Source organism: Nuphar pumila, chromosome 4, assembly GCF_984573655.1.
Source record: "Nuphar pumila chromosome 4, dmNupPumi1.hap1.1, whole genome shotgun sequence".
In the NCBI taxonomy this organism is placed as follows: Eukaryota; Viridiplantae; Streptophyta; class Magnoliopsida; order Nymphaeales; family Nymphaeaceae; genus Nuphar; species Nuphar pumila.
This window is the reverse complement of record NC_143252.1, coordinates 26,817,648-26,842,385: the sequence shown is the minus strand read 5'-3', so window position 1 is coordinate 26,842,385 and position 24,738 is coordinate 26,817,648. Positions and strand designations below refer to the sequence as shown.

General features: G+C 36.0%; 1 protein-coding gene across 2 annotated transcripts in view; it reads left to right on the top strand.

Annotated features, from left to right (window-relative positions):
- Positions 1–1,701: 1,701 nt before the first annotated feature.
- COS1 (6,7-dimethyl-8-ribityllumazine synthase / DMRL synthase / lumazine synthase / riboflavin synthase) overlaps positions 1,702–24,738 on the top strand; it is an 86,446-nt gene continuing 63,409 nt past the window's right edge. Inside the window, exons 1-4 of one of the 2 annotated variants that reach the window (XM_090002774.1) lie at positions 1,702–1,868; positions 1,973–2,136; positions 2,648–2,743; positions 17,608–17,703. In XM_090002774.1, the coding sequence (XP_089858900.1) occupies positions 1,745–1,868; positions 1,973–2,136; positions 2,648–2,743; positions 17,608–17,703 (480 nt within the window). In that variant the 5' untranslated portion in view covers positions 1,702–1,744. The remainder of the gene's footprint in view (positions 1,869–1,972; positions 2,137–2,647; positions 2,744–17,607; positions 17,704–24,738) is intronic. The other variant, XM_090002775.1, reaches the window with a different exon arrangement.

Sequence of the window (24,738 nt, the reverse complement as noted above, 5' to 3'; positions counted from 1 at the left end):
AGAAAAATAGATTTTGGATCTGATATTGGATCCAATATCTAAAAAAGTGCATAAAAATGAAAAAGCTAACTTCATTTCCCAAAAGTGTTGATTGTGGAATCTAGATGAGCAGTCATACAATAATCACCATTCTAGATCCCAAATTTTTGAAATAAAAAAATAAGGTTTTTCTAAAAGATTTTTTTAGAAAAGGGTCCAAAAATGGGATATGAATTTGAGAGTGGAGTCCGTTCTGCAATATTGTGAGCATTTCTGCCTCCGTTGAGCAGCACCAAGAGCTCAAAACATTCACTTCTGAGTCTTTAGCTTGCATGTTCATGTACCTCATACGCGGATCCTAATAAAAAAGCAGCTCAATGGTGTAAGCCACTAAGGTTCAAGAAAAGAAGAAAACATCGAACATATATGAAAGTTAGGGGTCTAAACATATAAAGACATAATAAATAAATAAAATAGTAAAACACACTAAATCTTACCTCGGACTTAGGTAGCCCTTTCTAAGTTGTTGACGAGCACGGTGGATAACGGGCAACACTTCGGCTAAGCACAAATTCCAAAAGAGGGCTGAGATAAGGGATCTCAGTCATAGGCTAGGCTAAGGCTGCTGCATCTAGTTATATAGGGATTTAGCAATATAGTCAGGGTTTGAACTCCAGATGCTGGAATTGGGGAGAGGGTGACCCCCTATTTATAGTTTTTTCGGAGGGATTTGGACACGTTTTCGAAATATTAGAGTTCTGATTTTTCAGCTTTGTCCCAGATTGAAATCAAGGTGTCCTATTGACTGATTTTAGAATAGAGGGTTGTGATTGGTCCAACGTATGCTACCTTAGATGTAGGTGTTGAATTTAGTCTAGAGGTTTTTAACCTGGAATATTCCGTTTCCAGTTAAAAAGGAGGGCAGGATAAGTTTAGGGTGCCGACACATTTTCTGAGATTGACAAAAAATTCTGATGACAAACAACTGACAATAAACAATGTTAATGATAAACATTGAGTGTCATTAGTAGAAAGAGTCGATGACACTTCATAGGTTGGCGAATCATTGATGACAAATGCATGTATCGTTTGGGAAGTCCTGACAAACACTGAAAAAGGCTAACTTCTAACGACAAACAACCATATCCAATCCACGATCCATTAGATCCAAGCTATGATCCATTTTAAATAAAAAAAACTATCGAACCAAACCACAATCCATTGTAAATCCAAAAATCCATTGATCCAAGCCATGATCCATTAAATCCGATCCATGATCATTAAATCTAAAAAAACATTGATCCAATCCATGATTCGTTATATCTAATCCATAATCTAATTTTTTTAAAACATGAGAAAATGAATCCATGTCACATTAACCGAACAAAAGAAAATGAATCTCATTTGTATGAGATTCTTTTCCTCAACATGAGAAAGGGATTCTCATGAGACTCCAAATCAAATTCTGAGAGCAGCCGAACATGCCCCAGTGGGCTCTGTTTGTTGGCACTTAGCACAATGACACGGGAGTAGGTGAAGGAAACGGACGGCGACGCTCTGACAACAACCAAGGATGGATGGATGTTGGCTGGCAGATCACCCGGTTCGCTATCCGGTTCGAGGGGAAATCTCTCCGAACCGGAGAAACCCACGTGGAACGTGCGGGTTTCCTTGATGCTCTTGCTTTTTTTAGATGGTGGTGCTCTCTTTGCTTCCCTCTCAGCTCTTGCTCTCTGAGTTTGTGTTTGGGGGGGGGGGAAAGGGAATGATGGCGTCGTTGTTACCCCACACAGTCTTCTGCTCCACCACCAACATCACCAACCAAAAAAGGATTACTTCCCAATGCCCGACACCCTCGATCAGCTTCGCCTTCTCCTCCTCCAATCGAGGTAAACTTTTTGTTAACTCACACTACCCACGGACGTCTCTTTCCTTCTTCCTCCTTTTTATATACTACCAGAGTGTTTGATCTCTCTCTCTCTCTCACTCTCAGGAGTAGGGATAGGAGGAGGAATCTTCTACCAACCGAGCAATTCTTCTCAAGGCTTACGATTATGCAAGGACGATGGGAAGGGGGCCCGGTCGGTGGGAATGGTTTCGGCAGTGAAGCACTTGACGGGTTCTTTGACAAACACCCAAGGCCTTCGATTCGCTGTGGTAAGTACAACAACAGCAGGGTTTACATGAAGAAGAAGAAGAAGCTGATTTGCATTCTTTTAGCTACTTATGTTTTTCTTTTCCTCTCTTTCGTTTTGGTGGAAATCTCAAGCTCTTATTTGTGTTTCTCTCAATGGTTGAATTGGTTGGCACATCCGTTGATGTTTCTTCTCTTCTTTTCTGTGTTTTCTTGAGTAACGCTTTTAATTCTGGATAGTGGAAGAAAAAAAAATGAAAGAGAAAGAGTTCTTATGTACATTTTCTCCTTTTACAGAAAATACCAAAGTTCTTTTGGCCATTGCAGCCGTATAAATGCAAACGTTTCCATTTTTGTTCCTTGCTAAATTCACACCCTAACGTTATGTAGATTAGTGCTTACAACTGAACCAAAATTTGTATGGGCCTTTGCGTGGTACTTGTCTTTATAGTGTCATCCATTTTCCTCCCCGCCCCCCTTTTATGATTTCAATTCCATGATGACGATGACCATGGTAATGTTGTGCCATTCTAGGTTGTGGCAAGGTTCAACGAGGTGGTTACCAAGTTGCTTTTGGAGGGAGCTCTTGACACTTTCAGGAGGTACTCAGTCAGAGATGAAGATGTTGAAGTAAGTGGGTCCTAAAATCTTAAAAATATGGATTCTGTACTCCCAAATATCTTGATAAATATGATGAATACATATGCATACTTGTTAAACTTGTGAAAAATATGAAAATGAAAGAATTAAGTGGAATTTCAGACGCATGAAAAATAATTTTGGTGGACTAAAATTGTTTCATTGTATGGTTATTCCACAAGTCCACCTGCTCCACGATATGCGCATGACATGATATTTCCACCAGGACGTGGATAATAGGATCAAAAGAGCAAAACATCAGTTATATTAAAGGAAAAAGGGATTATATATACATATTAATAATAGGAACTCCCTAATTTGGGTATGCACTCAGTGTGGGTCATATTATTTTCTTATGTTGTATTGCATGTTTTGTAAGCCAAACCCTACAGATGTGATCTCTATGGTTTATTTAGTGGAGAACATTTACGAATCTAAAAATCAAAGGTGCATATTGCACTGAAATTTCCCAATGAAAAAAAAATCTAGGTTTTTCATCGAAACAGTTCGATCAAAGCATGTTTCCTACTAAAAAATAGTGATAACCACATCCAAAACCTCAGATTAATCAGAAAACACCTACAACTACGGGTGTCAAGGGGTCGGGTTTGATTCGGACCCAAGTGGAACCAAACCCAGACCTGATTTAAGATGATGGTACCGGGTCCGGACACGAGTGTAATCGGACTCACCATAAGAGAAACCATACCTGGATGCTATAAGGATTCCATGAACCAAACCCAGACCATACCGTATAAAATAATATTTTTTTATCCTTTTTACATTGAAAAATTGTGGATGTTAGTTGAAACTTGGGTTGGGCTCGGGTCTGGTATGAAATTTCACAAACCATTCCCCGCCCCATATATTAATCGGACCCTTCAGGTTGGACCAAGATTCTAATCGGACCTCCTTGTTTATCACCAAACCCTGTCCCTATAGGGTATGGTACGAGTCGGGTCTAGGTCAAACCTGACCCATTGATACCCCTACCTACAACTATGAATTTTAGAAGTGGTCCTTATCAAATAGGGAGGAGGGACCAATTTCTGTCCCTCTCTCTCCCCCGATATATATATATATATATATATATATATATATATATATATATATATAGGGTAATACATTCATGCTAAATGAAACATGGTAAATGTTTTTTTGGCTTTTCTAGTGTTGTTTTTCATAGTTCTGACCCCATAAATGTGTTGGCCATGGTCGATTTAATGGGAATCCACATCTGGATCATGAGTTTTCGATGGAAAAAAATGATATTTGGAACCTCAAAAATTTACAAAGATTTTGGACCGTTGATTTTTCGAACATTATAAAAATCTACCCATATGTTGAAATTGAACGCTTCAAGAGCTGATCCCTATATAATCAAGTAAAGGTGGGAAATGGGCTGGGTGGCCTCCGGGCCGGCCTGGACCAAGCTTTTGGCCAAGGTTTTCCCATTTATCATATTTCATTTAGCATGGATGTATTACCCCATATATATATATGTCCAACCAGGATAAGGCCCAAAATCTACAACCAATGCCGATTGAATGACTTGCCTTCTCCAATGCTTGATCATCTTATTGATCAGACCTCATATATTTGTTCTTTATAATTTATTTAGTAAGAAATATGATTTACACGGACTTTATGACATATAGACATGTTTTTCAAATTGTGAAAAATTGATGGCTCACAATGCATTTAAAACTTTAGCGCTTTCAATTGTGGGCCGTTGAATTTTAGTGCATTAAAAAAATGCATCTAAACATCGAAAATTCATAATCCAAAACATGTTGCTCACTAAATGAATGATAAAAATCCAACATGTAAAGTCCGATTGATGAAAAACTTGATAATTAGAGAAGGAACATCGTCAATTATTATTGGTTGTAGATTTTAGACCTTCTTTTGGTTGGACTGTCCCTCTTCCCTATATATATATATATATATATATATATATATATATATATATATATATATATATAGTGGGGAGTAGGTGTCTACCATTAGCAAAAAGGGTTTTTGATGTGTTTTTTGCAAATCCTATCCTGCAAATGTGTTTAACATGGTTAGTTTGCTAGAAAACAACACTTGGGTCATGGCTTTCGATGAAAAAACAAGATTTTTTAAGCTTGAATATTTATGCAAATTTTAGACCATCGATTTTCAAACCTTATAAAAACCTACCCACATGTCGGAATCAAATGATCCAATAGTCCATTCCTATAAAATGAAGCATGTAGAGCACATATCTATTGTTAGATTTAAAAAACAACTTGTAAAATAACCCTTCAAAAGCCCAATATTATGGCGGTAGGCATGGGTTGTAGTAGGCAGCTACCCCTACTCTCTCTCTCTCTATATATATATATAGAGAGAGAGACAATTAGGCCCGCTTTACTATATGGTACGAAATGTTGGGTTGCCAAGAGATATCATATTCAAAAAATGACTGTAGCTGAGATGCGTATGCTTAGATGGATGTGTGAAAATACAATAAAAGATAAGATTCAGAACGAGGAGATACGTAAGAAGGTAGGCATTGCACCCATTGAAAATAAGATGAGAGAGAATCGTTTACGGTGGTTTGGACATATTCAACGAAGGCCTAATGATGCTCCAGTTAGAAGGATGGAGAAATGGGAAAATATATTAGTTAAAAGATGTCGGGGTAGGCCTAGGAAGACTTGGATGGAGATGATAGGAAAGGATATGAATACTTTGAACCTCACCGAGGACATGGCATTGGATAGAAATGATTGGAGGAGAAGGATTCATGTGGAAGACCCAAAATGATTTTCTTTTTTGGTTCATATCGCCGACCCCAATTGTTTTGGGATGAAGGCGTAGTTGTTATTGTTGTATATATATGAGAGAGAGAGTAATGAAAACATGCTAAATGAGTTCAGTTTTTTTGGGTTTTATTTTAAAATTTTGACTGTACAAATGTGATTCACATGCTTGATTTATAGGGATCAGCTCTTGGAGTGTTTGATCCTGACACATGGGTAGGTTTTTATTAGGTTTGAGAAATCAATGGCTCAAAATCTTTGTAATTTTTGAAGCTCCAAATATCTTTTTTCAGAAAAAAATCATGGTCTGGGTGTCGATACCTAGTAAATCGGTCATGCCCAACATGTCTATCAGGTTGAATTGCAAAAAAACACACTAGAAAACCCGAGAATTCCACTTGGCATGTTTCATTTGGCATATTTCATTTAGGATGTTTCCATCTCTCTCTCTCTATATATAAAATACAAAATATATATTATATATAACATAAAATATATATTTTATATAACATAAACTTTATATTTTATATATAATATAATATACATATTATATATAATATAATAGGCCCGACTCGATTAGGCCCATGGGCCTAACGGCGGACCGTGGGCCGGGGTTTTCCCAACAAGCCAGCCTGGACCAGGCTTTAGGCCTGGCCCGGTCCATTAACGGGCCAGGTTAGGCTGGCCCTTTGGCCACCCTAAAATCAAGTACATATATCACATTTGTACGGTCAGAATTTAAAAATAAAACAAAAAAGCCCAAAAAACCCATTTAGCATATTTGATTTAGCACGGTTGTATTATTCTATATATATATACATAGGAAGGGGGACCGTCTAACCAAAGGAAGGTCCAAAATCTACAACCAATGACGATTGGACGGCTCTCCTTATCCAATGCTTGAACATCTCATCGATCAGACCTCATATATTTATTTTTTATAATTTATTTAGTAAGAAATACACTTTACACGGAGACTTTGCGATATATAGATATGCTTTTCGAAACGTGAAAAATCAATGATTCACAATGCATTTAAAACTTTACAATACAAAGTATTGTGGGCCGTTGAATTTTAGCGCTTTCAAAACTGCATCTAAATATCGAAAATTCATAATCCAAAACATGTTGCCTAGTAGGCTGGTGGTAGGCATGGGTCGGAGTAGGCAGCTACCCTACTATATATGTGTATATAAGAGAGAGTAATGAAAACATGCTAAATGAGTTTTTCATTTTTTCTTTTGTTTTTTTTTTAAATTTTGACTATACAAATGTGATCCACATAGTTGATTTTATAGGGATCAGCTCTTAGAGTGTTTGATCCTCACACATGGGTCGGTTTTTATTAGGTTTGAGAAATCAATGGCTCAAAATCTTTGTAAAATTTTAAAGCTCCAAATATCTTTTTTTCTTAAAAAAAGCATGGTCTGAGCGTCGTTATATAGTAAATCGGCCATACCTATCATGTCTATCGGGTTGCAACAACAACAACAACAACAACAACAACAACTACGCCTTCATCCCAAAACAATTGGGGTCGGCGATATGAATCAAAAAAAGAAAATCATTCTGGGTCTTCCACATGAATCCTTCTCCTCCAATCATTTCTATCCAATGCCATGTCCTCGGTGAGGTTCAAAGCATTCATGTCCTTTCCTATCATCGCCATCCAAGTCTTCCTAGGCCTACCCTGACATCTTTTAACTAATATATTTTCCCATTTCTCCATCCTTCTAACTGGAGCATCATTAGGCCTTCGCCGAATATGTCCAAACCACCGTAAACGATTCTCTCTCATCTTATTTTCAATGTGTGCAACGCCTACCTTCTTACGTATCTCCTCATTTCGAATCTTATCTTTTATTGTATTTTCACACATCCATCTAAGCATACGCATCTTAGCTACACTCATTTTTTGAATATGATATCTCTTGGCAGCCCAACATTCCGTACCATATAGTAAAGCGGGCCTAATTGTCGTCCTATAAAACTTTCCCTTCAACCGCAATGGGATTCTACGATCGCATAACATTCCAATTGCACTTTTTCATTTCATCCACCCAACCTTTATCCTATGATTTACATCTCCATCAATTTCTCCATACTTTTGAATGATAGATCCCAAATATTTGAAACAATCATCCACCGGTATTTCTTGCTCACCAAGCTTCACTACACTTCCATCGCTACTTCGTTGCTTACTAAACCGACATTCCGTATATTCTGTCTTACTCTTACTCAACTTAAAACCTCTTTCTTCTAATGTCTGTATCCATAATTCTAACTTAGCATTAACCCCAACTCTAGACTCATCAATCAAAACAATATCATCAGCAAACAACATACACCACGACACATTTTCTTGAATTGATCTTGTAAGCTCATCCATCACTATAGCAAATAGGAAAGGGCTTAATGCAAATCCTTGATGGTACCCAACCATTATAGGAAAATTGGTTGTCACCCCTCCACAAGTACGGACATTGGTTACTACTCCTTCGTACATATTTTTAATTATACTAATGTACTTGAGAGAAATACCTTTCTTCATCATTGTCCACCAGAGAACATCCCTAGGTACTCTATCGTATGTCTTCTCCAAATCTATAAAAACCATATGCAAATCTTTGTTCCTCTCTCTATATCTCTAAATAAGTTGTCTAAGAAGATGTATAGCTTCCATAGTTGATCTTCCAGGCATAAAACTAAATTGATTCTCCGATATCATGACAACCTTCCTCAACCTATACTCAATCGCCCTCTTCCAAAGTTTCATAGTATGACTCATGAGTTTTATACCATGATAGTTTGTGCAATCTTGTATATCACCCTTATTCTTATATAGAGGCACCAAAATACTCTTCCTCCACTCATTAGGCATCTTATTTGTCCGCCAAATCTTGTTAAAAAGATTTGTCAACCATTCTAAACCTTTCTCACCCAAGTATTTTCAAGCCTCGATAGGTATACCATCTGGGCTTCTTGATTTCATTTTCTTAAAAGCCTCTGCAATTTCTTTCTTTTGAATCTTGCGCATGAAGTCACAATTTATCTCATAAAAAGGAATGGAGAAGCTTCCAAGATCCTGAGTATGACTTCCATTAAATAGCTTATCAAAATAATCTTTCCATCTCTCCTTAATCTCCTTATCTTTGACTAAAACCCTTTGCATTTCATCTTTGATACATCTAACCATACCCAGATCTCTTGATTTCCTATCTCTCATCTTTGCAAGCCTATAAATATCCTTCTCGCCCTCTTTGGTATCCAACTTGTCATAAACCTCCTTATATACCTTATCCCTCGCGTTCCGAACTACTTTTTTCGCTTCCTTCTTTGCTATCATATACTTCTCCAAATTCTCATTATCACGACTTTTACTTAGATTTCTATAACACTCTCTTTTAACCTTAATAGCTAATTTGACATCCTCGTTCCACCATGATGTATCCTTACCTAGCGGTGCACCGCCTTTAGACTCACCCAATACCTCCTTAGCCACCTTTCTCATGCCATTCGCTATCTTATTCCACATTGATTCTGAATCCTCCTCGAGACACCAATCAGCTTCCTTAACTACTTGCTCTACAAACATTCCTTGTTTATCTCCTTTCAGTGCCCACCACTTAATTCTAGGATCTATCCTATGTCTATCCTTTTTGCGGCATTTTTTAATTCTAAGATCTAAAATTAAGACTCTATGTTGTGTAGCTACACTTTCTCCCGATATAACCTTACAATCGATGCAACAACCCCTATCTCTCTTTCTAAGTAGGAAAAAATCTATCTGACTCGTATTAACCCCACTTTTAAATGTTACTAGGTGAGACTCCCTCTTCCTAAACCAAGTGTTTGCTAAGATCATATCATAGGACAAACCAAAATCTAAACTCCTTTTTCTACATTCATTTCTTTCTCCTATACCATAGCCTCCATGGATACTCTCAAATCCATCCCTACTAATGCCTACATGTCCATTAAGGTCACCGCCGATGAAAAGCTTTTCTCCATAAGATATCCCTTGTACTACTCCATCTAAATCTTCTCAAAATTGACGCTTAATGGAATCATCTAAACCTACTTGAGGTGCATAAACACTAATAATATTAATAATATCCGTACCTAATACTAATTTAATAAGTAAAATCCTATCACCCTTCCTACATACCTCAACTACATTATCTATAAACTCATAACTAATAACAATCTCTACTCTATTCCTATTCCTATTTATTCCTGTATACCAAATCTTATATTCCCAAGGTTCTATCACTTTTGCTTTCTCACCTACCCATTTGGTCTCTTGTACACATAAAATATCCATCTTTTTCCTACACATAACATCTACTAACTCTACCAAGACCCTATGTTCCAAGTGGCTAACCTAATTTTATGGTCTTAAACTATCTTCTTTACCCCCACCCGTCCAACAAAGTGAGGGAACCCTTGCCTATTTGACACCACACCCGGGTGCCGGTGTGACGCGTCGCTTCTGGGTGACGACCTAGCAACCCTTGCCCATTTATCACTGCCTTCTGGCCTATAGAGGACAACGCGTCGCTCAGTAGAGAACGCCCCAACAAAATTCTCATATTGGTTCATATTCATAGGGTGTGACTAAGTTTTTATGCTGGCTGTCACAGGCCTACCGCAACCCTCCTCCTTTATCCGGGCTTGGGATCGGCAGTGTATAACTAAACAGTTATACACAGGCGGAGTTATCATGTCTATCGGGTTGAATTGCAAAAAAAAGCACTGGAAAACTCAAAATTTCCACTTAGCATGTTTCATTTAGGATGTTTCCATCTCTCTCTCTCTCTCTCTCTATATATATATATATATATGAGAATGGAGATTATGCTGCCCCTTTTTTGTTAGGTCACTGTTAGTACCTTCTAAAAATCATAGTTTAGGTGTTTTATGTTAGAACTGAACCTTTAGATGTGTTTATCGTTGCTTATTTATTAAGAAACAGGCTTTGTTTTGACTTGATTTGATGTAAAAATGTGAATATTTTATCATCAAATTTTAGTACAATATCAACCATTGGTTTTTTTACCTCTTTAAATTGCACATATGAGCATGAAGATGCTTAATCAAAGTAAACAATGATAAACACATCTAATGGTTGCATAAAACACCTAAAACTATGATTTTTGAAGGGTCCTAATGGTGGACTAATAAAAAAAGGGCAACATAATTCCCGTTTTGTCTCTCACTCTCTCTCTCTATATATTTATTTATATTTATATATAGGGAAGGGAGTCCTTCCAACCAAAGGAAGGTCTCTAATGATCAAGTTTTTGTCATATTGGATTTTTATCATTCATTTAGTGAGTGACGTTTTTTTTTTATATTTACATGGAGAAACCACCCCCAGGATCAAAGACATAGCTGCACTAGCACTGCTTGCCGTACTTACAATCACTGTCCTGACAGCGTAAACCTCTATGGGCTTATGAATTTTCGATATTTAGATGCGTTTTTTAAAGCGCTGAAAATCAATGGTCCATAATACTTTGTATTGTAAAGTTTTAAATGCATTGTGAGCCATCAATTTTTCACGTTTCGAAAAGCATGTCTATATGTTGTAAAGTCTCTTTATATGTTGTAAAGTCTTCGTGTAAAACATACTTACTAAATAAATTATAAAGAACAAATATATGAGGTTTGATCGATGAGATGCTCAAGCATTGGAGAAGGGGATCCGTCTGACTGACGTTGGTTGTTGATTTTAGACCTTCCTTTGGTTGACGGTCCACCTATATATATATATATAGATATATAGATAGGGGGACTGTCTAACCAATGGAAGGTACAAACCATCAAAACTACTTTTAAAAATCATATTATTTTTTTTTGGTAAATATGACCACACATATGTGATCTTCATGATAAAAAACCTAAGAAGTGACTCTTATTGAGAACTTTTTTGATGCATAGATTGGATTTTATGATATAGAAAACTCCAAAAATTTCAATCTGTAGATTTTTAGCACATTATAAAATCCTATATACACAACGAAAAATGTACTACAATAATAGTGGGCTCTTAGGTTTTTGACCATGGAGTCACATCATATGGTCATATTTGCCAAAAACATTTATAAAAAATCAATTTTTGAAAGTGGTTTGGATTGTTTGTGCCTTCATTTGGTTGGATGGTGCCCCTTCCCTATATATATGTATGTATGTATGGATCGATGCATGGGGCAGAAGGTAGTTGCCTACTCTAATCCGTTTTTACTTCAGTCTACTAGGGGTTTATTTATGTGTTTTTCTCAAATATGACCGTACAGATGTGTTCTATGTACTTGATTTTATAGGAATGGACTCCTGCATCATCCAATTCTGACGTGCGGGTAAGTTTTTATAAGGTATGAAAATCGCTGATATAAATTTTTTATAAATATCATAAATATCCAAGGCTTAAAAAATCATGTTTTTTTTATCGACAAACACGATCATAGTGTCATTTTCTAGCAAATCAACCATGTCAATGGGACCGTCCAACCAAAAGGTCCAAATTTTACAACAACCGATAATCGCATGACGTTCCTTCTCTAGCGATCAATTTTTTCGTTGATTGGACTCTACATATTGGACTTTATCTTTTATTTAGTAAGCAACATATTTTAGATTATGATTTTTTTACATTTAGTTGTGTTTTCTAAAGAGCTAAAAATCACAAATCTTTGTATTATAAATTTTTAAATGCAATGTTCGCGTTAATTTTTCACATTTTGAAAAGCATGTCTAGATGTAAAATCTTCATATAAAGCAAATTTCTTACTAAATAAATTAAAAAAACAAGTATATAATGTTCAATCGATGAAATGCTTAAACAAGGAGCAAGGAGCTCGTCCTATCGTCATTGGTTAGTACCTTGGTTGGGGCTGGTTTCCTTTTGATGTATAGGCAAGTTATAAATCTAAGAGGTGACATGAGCAACTTGAGCTTTATATCCTAGGTGATTTTTTAAACTTGAATTTTGAATATTGTTATCATGTTGACTGAGCCATTGTAACGACACCAACTGGCCCTCGTAAAAATAGTATTTTTTTTTAAATAATTATGAAAAACACTCCCAACGATCCGGGGCACATCATAGATTTAATATACCAAACCACAATCCATACCGTGTATTGAATCAAATTGAAACAATAAAATCAACTTTATTAATTTAATCAAAATGTCAAATATCTGAGACATAAAAATTGTCTATCATAAATCCATGCCATCCTGTTAGAACTCAGACACCAGTCACAAGTCTCGCAGTCTCCAACTGGCTAGTCCAAGACATCACTGAGCATTTGTACCTGGAAAATAGTTTTAAGAAAATGGGTAAGAATCGAAGTCCTCGTACGAATTCTTCTAAAAATCCAAACAGTAAAGAAAATAATATAAGCAAATTCATGCATAAATTATAGATGAATATCACAAACAATTAACTTACCATAATTACATTACCATTCAAGCATTCAACCAAATACCATGCAAGATCAAATATTATTCAAGCCAAATATGCATACATGCATGAACTAATGCTGATCAGTAAAAGATATGCATGATTAAACGCACATGCATGAACTAATGCTGAACAGTAAAATATGCATCATTAAACGTACATGCATGAACTAATGCTGAACAGTAAAATATGCATGATTCAATGCACATGCATGAATAACTTAAGCTATTTATCAGAGTTGCTTTTGTATGCATGTCCTTATTAAATGCACACAAGTTTAATTTCACTTTTCCTTAAACCTGCACATATTTAAACATGTAAAATTCATGAAGTTCAAGTTATGTTCCAAGTCGTAGCTTAATACATAATTTGTATTTTATTATTGGGTTATACACTTGTTCCTCGACCGATATTAGGAATCAACACTATCCATCGAAACATTATAAATTAACATCTAATGCCGAGACATTAGAGAAATCAAAATCCACTGACGTCACTTTCTTGCTATACCAATAATTACAGTTGAGTCAACAACACCAAACCTAGATGAATCTCACTAAAACTGTAGCCGAGACGTGAACCACCATATCGGGTTCAGGGACACAATCACATATGGAGTTTTAGTATCCTCACGGTCCTCCATGACTGACATTCAAGATTCCTACACTACGAAAGGAACATTAAGTAAGAGATTAATTACACTGTTTGGTTTCTTTTACCATTTCAAATCAGTTTCAAGTTCTTTACACAAGAACCGTTTTGCAAATCAATATGCAAAAACAATCAATTTCGGGCCCTAACCCTCAAAATTTAGCAGTGTAATTAAATTTAAAAAATCAATAATTTATAGAAATAAATTTTGCAATGCATAAATAAAATCAACATTTGGAGCAACACATACTATTGGCCTACATGGCCCACACTGGTTCACATCTGACCACTAACATATCTCAAAAGTAATTTATGCAAATTGCAAAATTTTATTAAATAAGCAACACGGTTTTCAAACATGTTCACAATGTACATTCAAAACACGAAAAAATGCACATTAAGCCAAGTACATAGACATGCGAATATAATGCTTGCAAAAGAGATCATTCATGATCAATTTCATGCATATAATCAAGCAAACATGCATGTGATCACAGTTATGCAAACATCAAATTATTTTCAGATTCATGCGTATATTATGCACAATTGCAAACCAATCAACTTAGGATGAGATTTATGTATTAACTCAGAAAATACACTTTTTGATCAAATTTATGTGCATGATCATCTTCATGTACATAAATCGGCTATACAGAAAATTTCAAGCACCGATCAGATTTATGTACATACTCAAATCATGTGCATAATTCAGCAAAACATGAAATATCAATGTACTAGTCCGATTCATGTGTATGACCAGATTCATGTACATGTATCGACCATCAGAAAACTAGCCCTAACTCGTCCAATTCATGTACATACTCAGAATTATGTATATGTATCGACTATAACAAGAGATGTGCAATCCACATATTAGATTTATATACATGAATCAACCACTCGGCTATAATCATATGATTCATATCATAACTGGTCTGATCCATGTACATGATCAAAATCATGTACATGGGTCACTTAGGCACATGTATACCCATGTAAACATAAGCTAGGTTGATTCATGTACATGATCAGAATCATGTACATGGGTTAGCCAAACTGAAATAAACATGTAATGAGCATGATGGCTGATCCATGTCCATGATTATCCATGTACATGATCATAATCATGTACATGGGTCGAACAGACCAGAAAAAAAAATTGTATTAAGCATGCTGGTTGATACATGTAAATGATTAATAATGTACATGGGTCGGCCAGACCGAAAAAAAATCTGTATTCAGCATGCTAGCTGATCCATGTACATGATCATAATAATGTACATGGGTTGGCCAGACCTGAAATAAATATGTATTTAGCATGTTGGCTACTCCACGTACATGATTACCTGTATAAATATATACGCAACGTGCGGGTTGGTCCATGTACATCATCAGAATCATGTACATTGGTTGGCCAGACCTGTATAAATATGTATACGACGTGCTAATCAAGAGTATAACTGCTGGCCAGACATGAATTATCATGTTATCAGCTGGTTTAACCCTTGTAGATGATCAAATTCATGTACATGGGTCGGCCAGGCCAATATTGGACATGACAACAATTGACTGGGCTGGTTCATGTACATGAACAAGTTCATGTACATGTATCGGCCAACATAAATATATTAACAGAAAATCTATGAAATCCGCAGTCAGAAATGCTCAAAATAAATTCAGATGCATGGATGTCAAACTCGACAAGTCTGAAATAAGAAAGAATATATTTAGATGTACGAGTGCTAAATTTGTGAAGTCTGAAACACATATTGAGATTTATAAAAATCGACCAACCTGGAATATATATATATATATATATATATATATATATATATATATATATATATATATATATTCAGATGCACCAGCAAGGAAACTCGTCAAACCTGAAATATATGTATGTGTATATATGCAGATTTGTTCGAACAGGGACATCATCAAAACTGAATATATATATTCAGTATGTATGAGAAATAAAATTGATAATTTTGACTAAATGCATATTCAGATGCGAATTAAGAAAATCAACATATATGTAATCAAATGCATGCTTTATAAAATCGTCATGCATATTTTTAGATTTAGATACACAAGAAAAATCAACAATCAACAAACTAAATCCATATATATATATATTAAATCAGATTCTCCCTTTTTTCCACTAAACTCTTGCTTAAATCGATTTATATGATTCTCTTTCCTGAGCGAATTAAGAGAGAAACCCGTACCTTGATTCGTAGTCTGAAGAACTTAGAAAAAAATTGATGGATGCTGGATTATTTTTCGTTTCTTCTTCTCTTTTCCCTTTCTTCTCTCTTTCTTTTTTCTCTATCTCCTCACACGAGTTTTCCTTTTTTTTCTCTCAACTCTCTCTCTCTCTCTATCACACTTGAGTTCTATAAAGAGGCTTCTAAAGTCCTCTTTTTATATATTTTTTGATTTGTTCTAATTTAGTTTAGAAAGGGGGTGACGTCCCCTCTAGAGTGCTCTCATATGAGTAGAGTTCTACCGTGTAGAACTTTACTCCCTTATCTCTCTACCTTCTAGATATTTACTATATTTTATTTTTATTTTTAATTAATATTCTAAAAGAATATTTCAGAGGGGGACACCCTCTTTTGGAAATCTTCATGGGGGGGGGGTAGAGTTTTGCTCACCCTTATTTTATTTAAAAGTTGATTTTAAAACTTTAAATTTAAAGTAGTTTTAAAATTACCATGGATGGATTTAAGATCCAGATTTGGATCCAAGATTCAAATCCATGTCCAAATTCTAATGAATCTAACTTAGACCAGATTCTAGTCAATATGGATCCTGGACTGAGTCTAGATCCATACTAACTTGGATCAAATGGAGCAGATCCAGTCCGATCCAATTCAGAAAAAGTTCCAAAATAAAGGCCAGTCATTTTTGAAAAATGCATTGCTCGGGCCAGCCGTAATCCGATTTCGGAAAACTAGGTTGCCTACGTGATTTACTTTCCGAGGTGGATCTAACAGTGATTATACCTGAATTTCGCTTCTAAATTTCACTTCTAAATTTCACTTGAATTTAACATGATTTTTGCTCGAATTTTGCTCAAATTTAAAGGTTAAAAGCTGAAAATTTCTCAAATTATAACTAACTCAAATAGCTTATGTAAGTGGGCTCTGGGCCATGACCGGACCTAACTGACGTCACCTATATTTTAAACAATTTTCATGATTTTATAAATTAAATATAAATATAAAATTTAAAAATTATATTTTTGGACTTTAAAAATCATGGAAAAATACAAGATATTACAGCCATGCACTGGCACTAAGCATATGAATACTGGAAATAAATATTGGGTTTATGGGTAAAAAAATGATCCTTGACAAGATTTCATAATAAAATAAGGATTAAGGTTTATGGTTGAAAAAAAATTATCCTTGTCTATCACAGAGTTACCGGAAGCGCCTAGGCAAAAGGGGAAGCGCGAAACGTCGCGCTTCCGAAGCGTGAGGGGAAGCGTCCCCCTTTTTTGGGAAGCGCACTTCCCTTTTATGGGAAGCGCGTTTCCCTTTTATGGGAAACACGCTTCCCATTTATGGGAAGCATGCTTCCCCCACGCTTCCCTCACGTTTCCCCCACGCTTCCCCCTCGCTTCCCTCTCGCTTCCCCATTTTTTTCATTTTTTTTCGCTTTCCCTTGCTTCCTAGGTCGCTTCCGGTTTGCTTCCTAGGTCGCTTCCGAGACGGTTCAGAATTTTCTTCTAAGTGGTCCCACGCATCCCCGCTTCTTAAATTTTTGAAAGTGCCTCGCTTCCCGCTCCCGCTTCCCGTATCGCTTCCCGCTCCCGCTTCCTCGACTGGTAACTCTGGTCTATCATAATAAGCTATCTGTTTTATGCATTCTTATTGCCAAACTAATGGAAATTTGTAGTTTTATCGATGGTATACTAGAATTTCTTTTTCCAACAGGTTTATTGGGTGCCAGGCAGTTTTGAAATCCCTCTTGTTGCAGCACAGCTTGGCAAATCAGGGGCATATAGTGCAGTTTTGTGTATTGGAGCAGTGGTATGAGTTTTTTTATTACATTCTAGATGCATTTCTGTCTTCATATGTCAATTTGCTTACTATGTTTTGTGTGCTCCTTATATCACTTTTTCTACTTTCAAACCCTTGCTGCTTTCAAGTTTGTGTGAGCTGAATGTAGTGGACTGATATATATACTTTTTCTATGGAGTTTCTTGTGAATTGTGCTTCGGAACCTCTAATACGTTCATGTGCTGTTGTTTGTGGAAATGGTCTTGATTAATCTATTGATTAGCTTGGTTATGTAGTCAACAGAGTCTGTTCTGGACATCCAGCAAGAAGATGAGTTTGAATTGTTTGGCTATGCTAGCTCATCCAGACAATTTGATTGTGTTTGCATGCTCTCAACTTTGGACCTAGATAATGAATAAATCGTGGGAAGGGATTCTCGGTTTCATAAGTGGGTGTGCTGCATTAATGAATTTAAAAAATTATTACTGGTCTTAACACTTGTAACTACTTAAAAGAGTGTTCAAAGACCAAAACATTATGGCCTCAACATGATCAATGGTAGTACTTGTCAGCATGTCAAACATTTTTTCAACGCCTTAACTGTCAAAGTTGTTAAAATTTAAAGTTGTAAATATATATATAATAATAATATTATTATATATATATTTCTTTTCTTTTCTGTAACTTTTTTATTTTTTTTGTTTTTCTGTCATCTAATTCAGTTTGAACTAGACTGACAATTGCTAGTCAAGTCCTGTCCAGACTTGACTAGCAATAGAGTCGTTGGACTCTAGTCTAACGGCTCTATTTAGAGCCGTTGACTCTATTGAGTCCTCTCTTCCCTCCTTCTCTCATGCTGTGTATATATAGGGCTGCAGCCCCTCTTGTAAAAACAGTCCAATGCTTCTTAAGCATTGTCTTTCTCTTATTCAATAAAAGGAATATTTTATTTTGTTTGTTTCCTTTTATACCCTTCTTTAGGGTTATGCCTAAATGTCTTGTTAAGACATCATCTATTGTGAATCTCAGTTCATATTTGGAAGATCATCATCTCATTTCATGGTATCAAAGCCGCAGAAGTATTAGATCTTGAAGAAAAGCAGCCTCGGTTTCTGTGCCCATTTGCAAAAGTATTCGCCACTTAAAGAGAAGTGTTTTATCACTTCATTGGGGAAGATTTCACATCTTGTTATATTGTATTTCTTTCTTTTGTTTTTCATTTCTCTTCTTGTCTCTCTTCTATCCCTATTCTTTCTCTCTCATTGTAATCGATGGATGACAATGATAAAGTCACAATCATGCCTATGAAATTAACCGATACGAACTATGTAACATGGGCTTCAATCATGAAGCACCATATATGGGGAAAAGGCCTATAGGGGATTGTGGATGGTTTCGATTCGGAACCTAAGCTATCTCTTACTAAAAAGGAGGGAGATAAAGAGGTTCATCTATCGGAAGAAGAGAAAATCAAGGCTCTTGCCTCTTACGAGAAGAAATGAAAAGAATGGAGAATATCTCATGTGAAGATAATGTCATGGCTTATCAATAGTGTTGACATTAAAAAATGCTCAAGTCTTGCCAAGTTTGATCATGCCGATAAGGCATGGGAATACCTTAAAAATATGTATTCCCTTAAAGATATTGCATACGTGTGCAACCTCCAAGAAAAAGTTTGAATGATGACCCAAGGAGACAAACCTATTTGTGAATATTAGAATGGGTTGTCCGAACTTTAGAAAAAACTTTTCCTTTTAGAACCAAAGTGGCATTATGACGAAGACATCGAGCTTCGTCAGAAACAACTCGATGCTGAACATTTTTACCAGTTTATAACTGGATTAAGGCCGAAATTTGAAACCACTAAGTCAACCCTCCTTTACTGGAAAAAAATACCTTCAATTGTTAAAACTATTGAAAAATTAACAATGGAAGAAAATCGTCTCCGAAAAGGTTCTTCAAAAACTGAAAATCTATGTCACATGGGTGCGGGTGCGGGTGCGGGTGCGGGTGCAGGTGCGACACGGGTGCGGCACAATTTTAAAATTTTTGGACACGGGGACTCGGCAAAAAAAAATAAAATATATATATATATAATTTTATTTTATTTTATTTTTAAAATGCCACAGGTGTCTGTGCACAGACTGTGACTGTGACTGTGACTGTGACTGTGACTGTGACTGTGACTGTGACTGTGACTGTGACTGTGACTGTGCACAGGCACAGCACTGTGCACTGTGCACAGGCACAGCACTGTGCACAGTCACAGACTGTGCACAGTGCACACTGCAAAGACTGTGCACTGTGCACAGTCACAGACTGTGCACAGTCTGTGACTGTGCACACTGCAAAGACTGCACAGTCACAGTGCCTTTTTTATATATATTTTTTTAAATAAAAAATATAAAAAATTAGTTTTTTAGGGACATTTTTGGACTCGGTCAAAGTTGACCGAGTCCAAAATGTGGACGGACTCGGCCTGGACTCGTTGACCGAGTCCGACTCGGCGTTGACCGAGTCCGGGCCGAGTCCGAAGCCGCACCCGAGTCCGCACCCGTGTCGGGGCGTGTCGACTCGGGTGCGGCACCTCCTTAGCCGAGTCCGTGTGACATAGCTGAAAATGATTCCGTTTTAGCCGTGTCTAGACTAGGGAATCATGTTCGATCATATAGACCTCCTCACTTTAATCGTCAAAATGGTGTCTTTGACAAGAAGAAAGTTATTTGTCATCACTGTCATGAACCAAGACACTACAGGCCACAATGTCCCAAACTCAAGGAGCTGAGAGAGAAAAGAGCTGCGATTGCTGGATCGGAGCCTAAAGATCAGGATGCACCAGTTTTCCTGGCCCAACTAATGGAGATTCTTCAGCCTCTCATCAAAGGTGCCTCTTCTTCATCTGAAGCTTCAACCGATGCAGCAACCTCATCTTTTTCCGATCCAAGTAAAATTTCTTGGCTCCTTGACTCTAGTGCATCTTTTCATATGACCCCAAATAATCAAAGTCTATCTGAATGTGTTAAAAATAAAACAAGTGTGTCAAAGGTCTTTACAACTGATGGGACTTCTCTTGAAATAGAAGGAATATGAAATTTTGAAAAGATTTATAAAACAAAGAAATTTTCTATTTTAGAAATTAGACATGTTCCCAAATTAAATTTAAATCTTTTATTTGTATCTCAAATTTCTGACTATGGGTGTAATATTTTATTTTCTTCTCATGGTTGTTGGGTACATGATCACCGGTCAGGCAAGCTGATTGGGGAAGGCTATAGAGAAGGAGGACTCTATTACATGGATTTTTTGGAAATGCCGAAGAAAGCTTTTTGTTATAATATTTAGAAAATTGAGTTGGAACTGTGGCATAAGAGACTTAGTCACCCACATATAGCCAAAATCCAACATTTTTCAAATCTAGAAAAATTTTGTAACTTTGAATCATTTAATTATAAAGATTGTATTCTCGGCAAAATGAAAAGATTACCATTTCAGAACAGAACTTTTTTCTCCTCAAGACCACTTGAATTAGTGCATTCAGATGTTTGGGGTCTTGCACCAGTAATTTCTAAAGGAGCATTTGCTTACTATGTTATTTTTGTTGATGATTTCTCCCGACATACGTGGATTTACTTTCTTAAACATAAGTCTGAAGTATTTTCATACTTTCAAACTTTTCATAATATGGTTAAAAACAAGTTTCAAAATGATATTACTATTTTTCGCACAAATTCAGAGGGAGAGTTTTTATCCACATATTTTAAAAATTATCTTAAATTGCATGACATCATATTAAATATCTTGTCCTTTACACCTCAACAAAATGGGCTGACGGAACGAAAACATCGCCATATTATGAAAACCATAGCAAATCAAGTTCCGAAAGATTTTTGGGCAGAAGCTATCTTAACTGCCACCTATCTCATTAATAGGATGCCATCCTCCTCTTTACAAAATATTACTCCCATTGAAAAACTTATGAACATTTCTCGAGACTACTCTAGACTAAGAATGTTTGGGTGCACATGTTTCATATTTACCGACAAAAATGATAAACTTTCCCCTCGTGCGATTCCCTATGACTTTTTAGGATATGCTGAAAATAAAAAAAGTTATAGATGTTTTGACTTCAAAAATAATAGACTATATGTGTCTAGAAATGTTTCCTTTCTTGAAAAGGAGAGCTTCTTTGATTTTAAAAAACTAAAGGATGTCACTGAGTACTCCTTTTTGTTAGATCTAACATCAACATCTGATGAATATGACTTTGACTGTAACTTTGATAATGATCAAAGAATTATTGATCTTGATCATAGTGTTGAAAATGAAGAAGTTCATACTAGTATACAATATTCCAAGCGACAAGAGTCTAATCCTCCATGTGCACTTGAAAAATATTCTAACATTCCAACTAGACAATCATCCCGAGTCTCGAGGCCTCCAGGAAAGTTTGTTTGATACGAGTCCTTCTCACCTACATATAGGATAGTTATTCCATTAATTCACTCATATGAAGAACCATCCACATATTTTCAAGCAAAAAATGATATCAAGGCTTCTACATGGACTATTCCAGATCTTCCTCCAGGAAAGAAAACTATAGGATGTCGATGGGTTTATAAAATTAAAACCAAGAGTGATGATACTCTTGAAAGATATAAAGCCCGATTAGTAGCCAAAGGTTATGCCCAAGAATATGACATTGATTATGAAGAAACCTTTACTCCGGTGGCTCGTATGACAACTGTCCGAACCTTAATTGCCTTAGCATCTATCAAGAAATGGTCTATTTTTCAAATAGATGTCAAAAATGCTTTTCTAAATGGAAAGCTAGTTGAAGAAGTTTACATGGACCCCCCTCCTGGTCTAAGTATTTATAAGGGTAAAGTCTTTCGCTTAGAAAAAGCTCTTTATGGACTTAAACATGCACAAAAAGATTGGTATGATAGATTTAGTCGTGTTATGATTGATATTGGTTTTCAATTTTGTTTAATTGACACTGCTTTGTTTATTAAGAATTCTGATGCAGTGCTCATTGTGCTTCTTCTCTATGTGGATGATATGATCATCATCGGAAGCGATAAACATGAAGTTGAAACGATCAAAACACTTATTAAATCTTATTTTGAAATAACTGATTTAGGATTGTTGAGATATTTTTTAGGCATTGAAGTTGCTTATTTTCCTATAGGATATTTATTATTTCAGACTAAATTTGCTTTTGATATTGTTTTCAGGTCTGGTATTACTGATGATAAGAAAGTTGACACTTCAGAAGTTGTTAATGTTAAAATGAAGATTGATGATGAAGAACTTCTTGCTGATCCTACTCCTTACAGACAGCTTGTCGGGTCACTTTTTTATCTATCCATTACCAGACCAGATATAGCACATGCTGTTCACACAACAAGTCAATTTCAACATGCTCTTACTTCTGTTCATATGGGAGCAGTCATGCGTATTATCAGATACATCCAATCCTCTCTTTCACGAGGACTTTTCTTATCTTCCTCCTCTTCTCTTGATTTAATTGTATATACTGATGCTGATTGGGGGGGTGATCCCAATAACAAACACTCAACTACTGGTTTTTGTGTTTTTTTTAGGAGAATCGTTGATCTCGTGGAATTGTAAAAAGCAACAGAAGGTATCTCTCTCATCCACCGAAGCTGAATATAGAGTCATGGCAACCACGACCATGAAAGTAGTTTGACTCCAACGATTGCTTGCTGACATGGGAGCTGAAGCAACAAAGGCTTCACAAATGTACTATGACAACAAAAGTGCGATCTACATTGCAAGTAACAGAACATTCCACGAACACACAAAATACATCGAAATGGATTGTCACTACGTCAGAGATGAATATCTACACGGGATAATTGATCTGCCATATGTTACTTCAAAATATCAGTTAGCAGACTTCTTTACAATGCTTCTCGCTGCTCCCCATTTTCACTTTCTCTTAGACAAACTTTTGCTCATTATACCGTAAGTTTGAGGGGGAGTGTTAAAATGTAAAATTGTAAATATATATATATATATATAATAATATTATTATTATATATATATATATATTTTTCTTTTCTTTACTGTAACTTTTTTATTTTTTTTGTTTTTCAATAGAGTCGTTGGACTCTAGTCTAACGGGAGCCGTTGGACACAACTGTGTCCAACGACTCTATTGAGTCCTCTCTTCCCTCCTTCTCTCATGCTGTGTATATATAAGGCTGCAGCCCCTCTTGTAAAAACAGTCCAATGCTTCTTCAGCATTGTCTTTCTCTTATTCAATAAAAGGAATATTTTATTTTGTTTGTTTCCTTTTATACCCTTCTTTAGGGTTATGCCTAAATGTCTTGTTAAGACATCATCTATTGTGAATCTCAGTTCGTGTTTGGAAGATCATCATCTCATTTCAAAAGTATGCCTCTTTAGGGTTATGCCTATGTAACGACCCCAACTTCTTCCCTTTCAAAAATGCAAGAATTTTTTTTTTTTTTTATAGAAACCTTCCCAAGGATCTGGGGTCCTCACAGTTCCACTTTCCATTGGATATCCCATCATCACAAAGTACTGACAATCATCATCAATGAGTAGCAACACCAACCATTTATTTATGAACCGAAGTAAATTGTTATTACCATTCTTCATACAATCAAAGAGTACAAGAATTGAAAAGAACCATGGAGTCAAAAACAAACATAAAATCCCTGTGCCACTGCCGAACTATCCAACTCAAAATGTGAACCTCGTCCATCCATAGTGAACAGCTCATCTCTCACTGCTCTCCATTTCCTGTAAAACCAACAAAGTAGAAGGGTCAGAACAAAATTCTGAGCACTACTAATTCAAGGAAATTAGGTGGGACAAAGATCATGAGTAAGATTTCATATGTTGGTTTGAGTGAGTGCCGATACAACGAACATGCAACATCCAATCATGCATAAGTATAACAGATTTTTCATACTCACGGCTAAAGGACAGTAAGACAGTAATACATAGCAAAAATAAAACATTTCAACATGCTTTTAAGAAATGAATTGCATACATTTACCATATCATGAACTA